General features: G+C 34.0%; 2 protein-coding genes across 3 annotated transcripts; one reads left to right on the top strand and one right to left on the bottom strand.

Annotated features, from left to right (window-relative positions):
• The first annotated feature begins 27 nt into the window (after nucleotides 1-27).
• LOC145598198 (uncharacterized) lies at nucleotides 28-11,714 on the top strand. 2 transcript variants are annotated; one of them, XR_014103510.1, is made up of 19 exons: nucleotides 28-356; nucleotides 684-754; nucleotides 1,703-1,781; nucleotides 2,673-2,755; nucleotides 2,858-2,909; nucleotides 3,245-3,289; nucleotides 3,386-3,424; nucleotides 3,547-3,632; nucleotides 3,773-3,839; nucleotides 4,446-4,525; nucleotides 4,613-4,677; nucleotides 5,588-5,645; nucleotides 6,134-6,409; nucleotides 6,524-6,697; nucleotides 6,784-6,981; nucleotides 7,633-7,698; nucleotides 8,472-8,556; nucleotides 10,525-10,632; nucleotides 11,561-11,714. XR_014103510.1 is itself a non-coding variant. In XM_081654518.1 (16 exons), the coding sequence occupies exons 1-16, from the start codon at nucleotides 116-118 to the stop codon at nucleotides 7,696-7,698; spliced, it is 1,680 nt and encodes a 559-aa protein (XP_081510644.1). In that variant the 5' UTR covers nucleotides 29-115; the 3' UTR covers nucleotides 7,699-7,720. The 2 variants fall into 2 exon arrangements, 1 of the variants encoding a protein (XP_081510644.1); XM_081654518.1 differs by lacking the exons at nucleotides 8,472-8,556; nucleotides 10,525-10,632; nucleotides 11,561-11,714 and having other exon boundaries at nucleotides 29-356; nucleotides 7,633-7,720.
• Nucleotides 9,941-12,245, bottom strand: LOC145598199 (uncharacterized). The gene is made up of 3 exons (XM_081654519.1): nucleotides 11,494-12,245; nucleotides 10,938-11,087; nucleotides 9,941-10,741 (listed from the first exon to the last, which is right to left on the bottom strand). The coding sequence occupies exons 1-3, from the start codon at nucleotides 12,060-12,062 to the stop codon at nucleotides 10,249-10,251; spliced, it is 1,212 nt and encodes a 403-aa protein (XP_081510645.1). The 5' UTR covers nucleotides 12,063-12,245; the 3' UTR covers nucleotides 9,941-10,248.
• Between the last annotated feature and the right edge of the window lie 548 nt (nucleotides 12,246-12,793).

The following is a 12,793-nucleotide window of genomic DNA, read 5'->3' as shown; positions in this document are numbered from 1 at the left end:
GTAACATAGCACAAAGCCACAAACTTTTGGTCAACCTCATAGACTCATAGCACCCTACAAGAATACAAACCAACATAGTCAAGTGATCATCATCAACTCGAGCAGTTTTACAAAAATGGAGTCACACCCTCCACCTTTCAACCCCAACCCATGGGACCCACTTCCTCCACCACCACCACCTCCCAACTTCCAATGGGGGAATCCCGGATTTCCCGGCGACGGTTTTCCTCAATTTCAACCCTTTCACCCTCCTCCAGATCACTCCTTCGCCGCCGCCGGTGGTGGTTTCTGTCAGCCGCCGCCGCCTCAGCCGCAACCGCAGCCGAAACCCCAGTTCCAAAGGAAGCGGAAATTTGGTAAGTTCTTCAAATAATTTTGATGGGTACTAGTTGAAATACTTCAGTTTTTGTTAATTGTTTGATAAATTGTTGATTTTTTATGTTAATTGAACTGATTACTACTAGTTGGAACTATGTGCTGGAAAAAACTATCAGCTTTACTGGAATTAGGGTTTTGGTGATTTTGCTGTGATACTTGGAAAGCTTGATACTGTCCACTGATTGGGCTGTAACTTGCTATAATTGGATATACTTGTGAATGTTTAGATTTTGGTAGAAAAAGGTAGTTTCTTTGAAGGTGTGAAATATGATTGTTAGGTGATGTTGTTGCTTTCTTTTTGATAGATAGAGTTGATGATGGCAGTTTTGTGAAGCTTTATGTTGGTGGAATTCCTCGAACTGTGACCCAAGATGAGGTATGTTACTGTGGTTTTATGAACCTATTTGTTCATCTGATGTGCTGTGTCAAGTTCCTCAATGTGTTTCATTATAAAGAGGATGATTTGATGCTTATCAAATTATGAATTCTTATACATTGTAACATAATCAAGTGCACTTTGCAAATGAGGAGAAAAGCAAAATCCTAGTTACTACCTCCGTTTCATATTATTTGCAACGATTTGACATAAAGTGTGAATAGAAAATGTCTAATAGTACGGAGGTAGTATACAAAAAGTTATAGGTCTAGAAGCCCCTATTAATCTATTATTACTCACTATGATAGAAGTTCCCTCTAACCAAACCACTACAACAACTAAATAAATGAATAACAATAGTTAGAAGAAGAAGCGAATCTTAGAGGCTTTTATCATTTGTGTTTACAGGATCTTTGCAGCTGTTAATACGGTGTATGGGTTTTTCTTTCCATTCTTTCCAATCTTTATCAATCTATAAGCATGCCTCTATTACTACTTCATGCATCTTATGTAAAGGTCACCCTTGTGGGCCTTGTCTGCTTTAGAATGCTAAAAAATCACCCCTTGACACTCTCCATTGAGGAAGAAAGTAAGCTTTGTGCACAAGACTACAAGTCACAAGGCTGCATATCAAGCATGTTGCTCCCTTTAATTACCTGAAATAGTCATTTCTGTCCTATATCAATATGAAATTCATACTTCATAGTGTGCTACTTGAATAGAATTGTTTTGGACTTTTTGGCTTGCATGACCTGCTTAAATATATTATTTAAGAAATATTTTTACTCACTATGTTCATCCCTTCTTTCTCGCTTACATGTGAGTTTTATGATCTTTTGCTGATGAATGAAGATTACTTCATTACTCTGAAAGTCTTCCCTTTTACAAATACACCTGTTCTATCTGAAGTTTCACATAATTCTGGCCTTTTGTTCTTGAAACTTGTAGATTTTTTGCTTGTTTCAAGAGCATGGAAATGTCGTGGAGGTTGTTCTTCTCCCTGATAAATGGACTGGTCAACAGCAAGGTATACACGTATGCAAAGAAATTGCTTTATGATTTAGCATGTTTGATAACTATGTAATCCTACTGTCCTAAATTTTGTCCCCCTTTCAACCTTTCTTCGTCAAAAAATGTTGTCCCCTTCTAATTGTAAATGTTAATTTTCATAATAAGCTCTACAGATTTCCCTAGAATAAATGAGTTTGCAATGAATGATGTACCTTTTAGTCGCACCATTTTATGGAAGCACGTGTCTTAATCGAGTTTAATATTGAGCATATTAAATATTTATACCACGATATATTGGCATTTGGCGACTCATTTCATGATGTCTCATTTGTAAATTAAGGGACAAAAATTGTTACTTTAGACAGGGTAGTTTATAGTGTATTATCTAAATTGCCATTATATCTAAATTCCCAGGAGTGGGAATCATATTGGCTTGTGGATTTTATGTGTACAAGTTTATCTTGTTGGTGGTTGCTCTCATTTTGTATTGTTTAGAGGTAAGGATGTGTATTTTTGCTTCTCCAAAACGCCATCTCGAAAGGATTTAGGCTGGGTTGTCTCTATGGTCACCCTTAGTTTGTTTATCCTTTCTTGACGTTCTAGTAATTGGTCTAGTTTCCTTACAAATTTGCAACTACACATTTTGGATGTTCAATTCAAGGAATTATCCTCATAAAGATTTATCTTAGCTCCAAATCTTAATCTTCTGCAGAGATTCTCCCTCCATCCCAGAGTAGTAACCCTTTTTAATATTATTTGGGTCAGCTTATAAATTGCTTCTCTGATTTGCTCTTAATCAGCTAATAAATGCAAGAGGAGTCAGTGGTCAAAATTGTGCCTTGAAAATCATTTGAAGTCAAATTTCCAAATTGCCATGACTGTAATGCTAATGACTCAATGTCTGCAGAATATTGTTTTGTGAAGTATGCATTCACTGAAGAGGCTGACAGAGCAATAATTGCTTTGAACAATCAATTCACTTTTCCTGAAGTAAGTCACTAGAAGTCAAGAGAACTTGTTATTGAGATTTCCTTTATTCGCTTTCTGTATGAACCATGGATGAACCCCTTTTATATAACCTCTTATTCACAGGCTATGGCTCCCATTAGAGTAAGATATGCTGATGGAGCCAGACAGCGACAAGGTATTTCCTTAATTGTACGAAGTATTGTGTTATGTTCTCTCAGTAACCTTTTTGTATGTTCATGAAAAATAATGGATGACATGGCGTGTTACTAGTGTGGGAGAGGAGAGGGGGAGGGGGGTTTGCACTTGTATATGTGTAGTAAGCCTTTTAATATAATCAATAGTTTAAAGTGAAAACTTTTTTATAAAACTGCTACATTTATAATTTGGGTTTTTGCCTTGTCCTCTAGTGCTGTTTGTCATATTATTTTAATATGTAATGGAATTGATAAGGGTTTCTATGTGGTTACTTTTGTTTCCTTCCCTGACTTGTTTGTGGGGGCACTTTCTTAGGTTTGGAGCGTCCAGTGCAACATGATTCCTGCCTTGCTAGACCAGGTACTATCTTTAAGAAAGATAATGTATTTTGCTTAGTACTGATTGGGTGCTCACTTTTTCCTTTCTATGTTACCTTTTTGTTGAATTGCTCTATAGGCTTGATGCAAAATGATTCGACAACCTTTTCTGGACCAGGTATCTATTTTCTGAATAGATGGATTTATGTTTGTTTATGAATAGTGTTACCTGTTTCTCTCTAAAATTTGAAGATATTGTCCTATATATATATTTTTGAAAAATTTATCTTTCTTGTTTAGGTGTCACACCAATTGTAGGACAGACTCTGCACAAACTGTATGTAAATGGCTTTAATAAAGAAGCTTCAAAACGGGAGATTGAGGAAGTATGTTAACTCTTTATATCCTTGGCCAATCACTTCACAAATTTTGTAATTGGAAGACATGTCGTTTGTGGTTTCCAAATTAAATTTGATGTTGGCATCTTTGGATAGAATAGCTTTTTAATCATTTTTCCCTTTGTCAGATATTTTCTGCATATGGTGTTGTTGCTGATATTTACCTACTGCGTGATGAATCTAAGCAAATCCGTGGTTTGTTTTTGTATCCTTAATTTTCCACTCACTCTTTGCGTTTTTTTTATACAAGTGTGTGTGATTATGTAATGGCTTATGTCTGCTATTGTTCTCCTGCCTATTTTGATAATTGTCAAATCTTACCCTTTAAGAATTACCTTGGCCTTGGTTAATATTCATATGATGTGACTGTGATACAGTTTTTATTTTTATTTTTATTTTTTTATTTTTATTTTTTATTTATTTTTTTTTTTTTTTTATTGGCTCGAAGTCTTTTCTTTATGTTGTGAGACTTCACAATGCATGTGCAATACCATTGACTCATTTTTTCAAGTCTGTTGTTGCTTCTTGTCACCATCTTAGCTGTAAGTAGTAAGTGCTAAGTGAGGTACTATGTGTACTTGATCAGTATTCATTTACCATGTTTGCTTCCACCTTTTTGTGCCATCAATTAGTCTTGTCACTCCTGTGTCTCAGGCTCATCTTCAGCTGGAACCTCTTTGGGTGGTGGTGGATTTTGGTTTTGCTATGAATGTTATGTTTCTCTTGCTTCCTTTGGTCACTATGTAGTTTACTTTCTTTTTCCTTTATTAATATTCAAGTGGTCATGTTCAAACCATGTAGGATGTGGCTTTGTGGGCTTTACTCAAAGACATATGGCTGAGGCAGCAATCAGTGCGCTAAATGGAACTTATGTCATGAAAGTAAACTTGCTTCCTAACTTTTTTTGTCATCTTTCCAAGTCCTCTATCTTGATGATTGAATTTAATTGGTACTCATATTTTCCTCAGGGGTGTGACGGTCCATTAGTTGTTCGTTTTGCTGAACCTAAGAAGCCAAAGAATGGAGAACTCAGGTAGTTATCCTTCCATCAGTTGGTCTTTCAATTCAGAATTCCTTTAGGCCCTTTACAATCTGTAAACTTGGTGCAATCTTACTGCATAATCTGGGGATGCTTTATATTTTAGTGGTAGAAGAGCTAGTATTGAGTAAATCTTCACACTTCAGTTGTGGAGCACACCCAAACAGCAATATAGATGTCTAATATTGGAACCTATTTTCATTGATGATTATGATGACAATAGTGATTAACTCCTGATGGCCATATTTTTATTCATTTGAGCAATCATTGCCTGTGTAAACACTATGTTGTCCTTTAGACTTTATTGATGTCTATATTTTATCCTTCTAAAATTCAAATCGGAGTTGCTTTCGACGGGGATGCTTTTGCTATTTTCTTTCCTCTGTTAACAAATGGAGAACCAATTGCTCTCTAAATCTAGCATGGCTATTTGGATGATACATATTAAGGAGATAATAATAATAATGGAATGGTTTAGTAATCAAGTTGCCTCGGGACTCTAAAGTTATAGCCTGGGGATATACTTTCTCCAATATCCCAGTTACTAAGGGAGGTCATTTAATTTAGAAAGATTAGCAATAGGGATTCTGTTGGTGGGAAGTGTTATTGTTCTGTCTTCAGATGGATCTTGGTTCTGCTCTCTTGTTGATTTGTTGTTTCTATTAAACGCGGCTTCTATATATTGTCAAATGCTATATATCAGGATATTTGTTGGATGTTAAACTAAATCAGTAATGCAACTCTCTTTTTCTTAATGTGGGCTGGTTAATGATCTATGTTTTTGCCCCCATGAATGATAGATTGATGCAAATTAACATACAAAAGCATAAGAAATGTAAATATCACTATGGCATCTATATACTACATATTTTTTTGCTTTGCTACCACTCAGTACTTTCTGCAGGCCAACTCCAAATCCTGTGGATATGCGGGGAAGTAACAAGTCCAATGCTCTACATCTGGTTAGTACAACTTGCCAAGCTGGATAAATTGATATTATGCGTTCTCTAATTAAAAATAAAAAAAAAAAAAAAAAAAATTATGTAAGCACATGACTAAATTACTTTATTTTGTTGGATGTCTTGAACTCAACCTCTAATATGTCAATGATCTCAGTTTTCTTTTTCAATTGAATCTCAGTTGCTGTCAGCACATCTACTTTTGCAAATAATGTTCTGACCTTAGATTTGTTATACTACATTGATATATTTTGTGTGTCATCTTCTTGGATTCAACTATTGAATTGACTTTAATTTTCTTTTTATCGTTTTAGTTATTATATACGGAGTAATGTTTAAGTCTAATGGTCGAATTCTAATTAGAACTCATATTGGCTATTTTTTGAATCGGCAAATCGCAGTAATACGCTATTAAATTTTTTCAATTTTGTCTGTGATTTTGTGCTTTTACAATATGAGAAATATTAAGAAATTGTTTGAACATTCTGCAGGGTAACCCATCAAATTCCATGCAAGTAAACACCACAGGTATACAAGGTGGCAGTTTTCCTACAGTGGGAAACAGGTTGGAGTGTCCTGTTAATGAAATGCAGAAAACTCTTCACAAGCCAATTTCACCTTCACGGTTTTCTCAGATGTCATTACAACACTCACAGCCTTTGAAGGGGAGCCCTCAGCCCTCCAGACAAACTGAATCTCAACTTTCAACACCATTGCATTCGAACCAAAAATCAAATAACAGTATAGAGCAGCAAAATGATGATCAGGTTTGCTTCAACTTGTGTTTTCACATAATTTGCCGTATATTCACGGATTACTTTCTGTCTCTGAGCTCTTGCCACATGTGTATCTAGTTTCTCATTTTTATGTCTTTTATTCAGTCACCCCAGACCTGCAGAGATACTGGCTCAAACTCAGTTATGCTGATCTCTGAACCTGCTTCGTGTCCATCTAGAAGTGATTTGTCAGAAAATCCTATAGACTGTGACTGGAGTGAACACATCTGCCCTGATGGATGCAAATACTACTTCAATTGTGTGACGTGTGAAAGCAGGGTAACATTTCAATGTCTTGCTTGGCTTTGCCCTGTCTCCTCGCTTCTGGTTCTTATCTTCTTGGTTCAACTTTTGTTAATTGATAGTGGGAAAAGCCCAAGGAGTTTGCCCTTTATGAACAACAGTTAAAGGGGAGGCAGGCACAAAAGCATTCTTGTCAAGAGCCCCATCCTTCAGCTTTGGAGGCTTCATCTGTTGAAGAAGAAGGTCAAATCCAAGAAGCACAAGATCAGAAGGAACCATGTGATTTTGAACAGCCCCAGTTGGCAATGTCGTGCTCTGTGGTCAGTCTTCCCTATGTGCCCTTTATTTATTACTTACTCGCTTTTTGTTGCATATTATATATTTAATGTCTGGAAATGGTTATACATTTGTCTAATTAGTGGTACTGTTTTGTGATTGGACTTTCTGATGATGCTCTGACTTAAATATAGCATTGTTTCTTAATCAATCATGCCTTATTAAGAATTGAGACAGTGTAACAACTAGTTCCAGCGGGAGCGAGAGGAATATCATTTTAGCAAGTTACTCCTCATCTCTCGTTTACTCATCTTCTGTGCCAATCCTCTAATAATATGTGCTAGGAATAATGGATCAGATTGAGTCATTGATTGATAGTATAACCTGTGCCAGAGTTGCTCATATCGATGATTTGATGGTCATCATTGTTCGGTAGCTTATGAGGGATTTTGACATAGCTTAACATACAGTAACATTATCCCAGTGTCCATTGTTCAACTGAGATTCTAGAAAGAATTAGCATGTCATTGGCAACACATTATATTAATTATGCAAGTTATGCTTTGGTGCAAATACTTTTTCTTAGGTTTGTAACTAAAACTTTTGCACCCTATTTAATTTATGAGGCCTAATCAACTTCTATTTTTACTATGAAAGTTGGCTTTGAAATCTATGTTGTTTTTCTTATACTGCAGGAACATAGTCATGAGCAAGTACAAGCAGAAACCAGTGCACTTGGTGGGCCATCTTTTGTTCAATAGGTAGCATCTCAAATTTTTTTCACTTTTTTTCATTAAAGAAATATTACTCGTATTATTTCCTTTCCTTTTGCTTGTAACAACTTGGTATTAGATCTGTATATTGTCTATATAACTGACCAGGAATCTGTATCAAAAGGGAAGTTTTTTTTCGTGGGTCTTTCTTCCTGCTAGCTCTGCATTTAGCTTTAAGTATACCAATGATGTGCTAATTCGGAGTTACGCATCGTTCATTGTTTAATTCATGATAAAAAGGCGTGCAACCTTAGGTAGGGGAAAAAAAATAATGTTCTGCTGTTAATTGTGGCATAATATTTTGAAATGCTGATCTATCTATGGTCTTACTTCCACCACATCTGATCAATCTTGCATGATTCAGTATCATTATAAATTGATGTGAGACCGTCTTACATAAGACTAGTTCATCTTTATACTCATACATTCTTAACATAATGTTAATTTCATTCCTTTCCTACGTAGAGATTTGACTCATCACCTAAGATGAACAAGTAATATCAGTGATTATAAGTAATATCAGTGATTATATCCCTACTTCCAGATTCTCCTCAACAACAACATATCTTACTTGGAACGATGACATAGCTGTTAACCTTGAGAATATTTGATAAACACTAGAACCAAACATAAAAATGTAGAAACAATTAAGACAGAAGTAACATGCATACATTTATATACAAGTGATGCACACAGTTTATGAACCAAAATACAAAGTAATGTATAAAAAAAGTGTTTGAACACGTTCAATGAAACAAAAGGCAGTAGAAGAAAGGCAGGCAGCAGCAAAGCATGCACGAAAGTAGCTAAAAGAATGCAACATAAATTCAGCGTGATCAAAGTGGGGTATATTTATATACTTGTATTAACTACTGTTACTATTGTTGTTGCCTCAACCTATTCTATTAATATCATTACTTGTTTTGTTTTGTGTTGTCCATCCGTGCGTCCTCTTTTGGATATTTTCATCAATGACTATCCATTGTTTTGTGTTTTTACAACTCCCATGTTTTCTGTCAAAAATTCACGGTCTATGGAATGTTGACACTTCAACTAATTATGATCTACGAATTGACATTAAGTCGAAACTTCACTATTCTGAGTGTCTTGTTATTATACAATTTGTACTAATTTAACATGTATTATACCAAGTAGCTTACTTAATTTTACTAAACGAATCACTATCAATGATACAGAGTACTCCGTATATACTTTCACAGTTAAACTTTGTTTAACTCGCAACATTTACTTGAACCTTTATAAGGATAGCTCAAAATGTACTCAAGTATTTTCAGACCAAGATAGTTCTATATGTTATATGAGTACGATTTTTTGGAAAAAAATTCATTCATGTGATGAAAAATCGATATAAACTCAATTTATTCAACAATAATAAGGCTCCTGTTGAGTTGAAACTAAAATAGAAAATAGTAGAACTGGATCACTGTATCTTATTAAACATATTTTTGATATTCAAATATGAAATTAGTAGTAGTATGTAAATTCAGATCATTTCAAAATTAAAAAAAAAAAAAAAAAAAAAAAAGGTAAAAACAGATTCTGAAAAGGAGTGTATGAAGGTGGCCCTTGCTTTAATAACTTTAAAAAATAATGCTGAAAGTAGTGTAGTCTATATATAAAGCTCAATTCCCCAGATGAACAATGCAAAACCGAAAGTTTTTCTGTCATTACATACCAACAACCCATATCAGTATCATATCATACGTACTCTGTGTTGTAAACCCTAGCTCCTACTACTCTTCTTTCACTTCTTTTGCCTATACCCCTCTTATTTTCCTCCATTCCCTATCAACTCATTCAATGCTCCTTCCTCCTTTTTAACCCAACAAAGATACTTGCCCACTTCTTCTTTTTTACCCTTTTTAGTCTTTTTTTTTTTTTTTACTTACACAAATAATACATCAATAGAGTGGACAAAAGTACAGGCAATGATCAGGCAAGCTTCATTAAATGCATGTACTACATACTACATCAAGGGTATTCATCATGAGATCAATGAGAAATTGAGAATGATTACGGTCATCCCTGTATGTGGTCGTGTTTAGAACGCAACACGGTTTAGATGATACTGTTATTGTCTCACGCTAGCTAATTTACTGTGAATGAACGACCGTCAGTAATTGTCTATTACATGATATCGTCATATGTGCGCGCAATTGCTTGTAAAATGAGAATTTTAACTAAAGGAACCAACTATATAGAAATGAAAGAGATCGATAGATAAAGGGAACTAACAAGTACTAGTAATAGTTTTTCCATATCATACCCCAATAACCAAAAGTTGATACAATGACAAATAAATTCCTCATATATGAAGAAGCTAAGTACTAATTTATATGATGATGATGATGATAATGAAGGATCTTTTACACCAAATTACACTAGCTAGGATCAGTAGTGAGAGCATATACTACTAAAATTACAAACCTAGTCAGCAAAATAAATAAATTTAAAATTTCAGAAAACAAAAATACACATAAAAAAATACTAATAAAAACTATATATTATATGATCATCTTACTCTTCTTTTTTCATAATAGAAGGAATTATATCTTGTAGAAGTCCATGATCTCTAAGCAAAGCTGCACTAACTGGAGTAGAATTTGCAGCACCACCACCACAAAAGCGCTTTTCTTGTGAAGCTAATATTGAACAACTATTACCAACATTATTATTATTTATATTATTTGGTAATGTAATAAGATTATTAGTATCACCAAAATGATTAAGTTGAGGTACCAAGCTAGTAACATAATTCATTTGAAGTTGGTTATTAACCATTTGCACTGGCAGGGCAAAAGGGGAGGTTGCACTAGCACCACAACCACCACCAACACCGACACCGAAACCAGAGGCGTAACTTGGGCTAGGCATAACCCCACGTGGAAGGACAGTACAAGGGTGGGTATGCTGACCTTCATAAGTGGTAACAACAATGGATGGATCAGTAAAAGATCTTTCCACTCTTTTCTTTACATTACATGATGCACTGGTGCAACGGTAGTAACTCCTACAATACAAGAACAAATCCCCAAAAATTAAAAACATAACACTATCAATTTTTTCAGTGCAACAATAATTGTTATACACTGAAATTGATGAATTTGGATTGGATGGTTTAGTATATGGTATAGTGTAGTGTATAATATAAAGTTTTAAGAATATTTTTTTACATAAAAATGGAGTAAATTAAAGAGAGTATATACCTTGGGAAAGGGCTGTTTTTGACAGCTTTTTGGCCGTACTTTCTCCATCGATAACCATCTTCTAGATGATCAACCTCACTCTTTGTCATGAAAGCAAATCTTGGCTCTCTCTGCCGTTTCTGATTTGTCTTTTTGGCCTTTGTCGTCGATCTTTTTTAAACGCCCAAAATACACACAATAATAAGGGTTAGAGAAATCCCGAAGAATGAAATTTATTTTAATTAAGGGGTATTTTATGAATTGATTATTTAAACTATATATTATATGCTTTGCTTAGATTAATGAACTATATGCACAAACCAAAGCGCAATATGTACAGTAGCATTACAGATTTGGTACCAACAAATCAGAATTAAAATCAGAGTAAAACACACTAAAAAAAAACCTCTTTTATACATTTTATCAGAAAAACATTTGATGACCCACAACTTCAAATCCACTTTAAATCATAAAATAAAAAGAACCCATTTTTCCATTCACACTCCTTTCAAATGGGTTTATCTAAAAATCTCAAAAAAAAAAAAAAAAAAAAAAAAAAAAAAAAAAAAAAACTTACTGTTTCTTAGCCTTTTGTTCAAGTTCATCTTCACCATCATCTTGTTGGTGTTCTTCATTTGATGCAGAAGAAATCGAAGACGAATTCGGAGTCGTCGGAACATTATTATTACTATTACTATTATTATTGACAACCTCAGAAGATTCTGGATTAACAACAATGGAAGAAGAAGTAGGAGGAGGAACAGTAGTAGTAGAAGAAGGAAGGGTGGGATCAGGTGCAGGAGGTTCCATTGAAGTAGAAAAGACTTGATTTTGTGAAGTCCCATCAAAACCATTGATCATCATCATATCATACAAAGAAGAAGGGTTTATATTTTGAATCATATCTTGCATACCTAACAATTCCATAAACCCTGTTGTAGTTGATGATGAAGAAGAACAACTCATCTTGTTTTGATGATTATGATGATAATCAAGTGAATCATAACTCTCAAAACAGCTTGAATTGGCTAATGATGTTGTTGTTGATGAAGATGAATGATGATTTTCACTTAAATGGTAATTACTACTACTATTATTGTTGTTGTTCATCAAAGCTTCCATCTTTACTGCTTTCTTCATCTCCATTTTTTTGAAAAAAAAAGAGAGAAAATTTTCAAAGTTTGTAGCTTTGAATTTTTACCTAAAATGATTCTCTCTCTAGCTACCACCTTAAATTAGAGAAGAGAGAGAAAGAGGTGAAAATCAAAGAGGATTGAGGAAAAGAGAGAGAAAAAAAGAGTAGGGAGATTTTGGTTTTAGGATGGATTGAAAAAGTGAAAATGGGTACAAAATCAATATCAAATTAAATATACAAAAAAGTTAAAAAAAAAAATGGTGTACTAGTTCTATTACTCTAGTAAGAAGTAGGTTATATATTTATTGGCTATATATTGGTGCTAGGTTTGAAGGACACCCTAGCTAGGTAGCTAGCTAAAAGATTTTTATAATGTATGGCTTAAATATATCCAATTTGAAATTATATTAGCCCATACATTAATTAATACATGGACCATTTATATATATACAACCATTCTCTACATAATAATATAGACATATAGTGCTATGTTTTTTTTTTATAAGTTTAATACCTTCACTTTCGAAATCTGAATACAAAGCATCAATCGATAAGTATAATTTAATATCGTTTCTAAAAAATTTTAAAACTGTAAAGGATTTTCGACCGTTTAAACAAAATTTATGGTAAAATTTAGATTTTTTTTCCTCCTTTTTTTTGGTATGTAAAAAACATTAAAGACTTTGGTTTATAAGAGTGATGAATTACAACATTTTCACTTGAACTTATTAATGTAATTATA

This window comes from Chenopodium album, chromosome 20, assembly GCF_948465745.1.
Source record: "Chenopodium album chromosome 20, dcCheAlbu1.1, whole genome shotgun sequence".
Lineage (NCBI taxonomy): Eukaryota > Viridiplantae > Streptophyta > Magnoliopsida > Caryophyllales > Amaranthaceae > Chenopodium > Chenopodium album.
The sequence above is the reverse complement of the archived record's forward strand: the minus strand, read 5'-3'. Positions and strand labels throughout refer to the sequence as shown.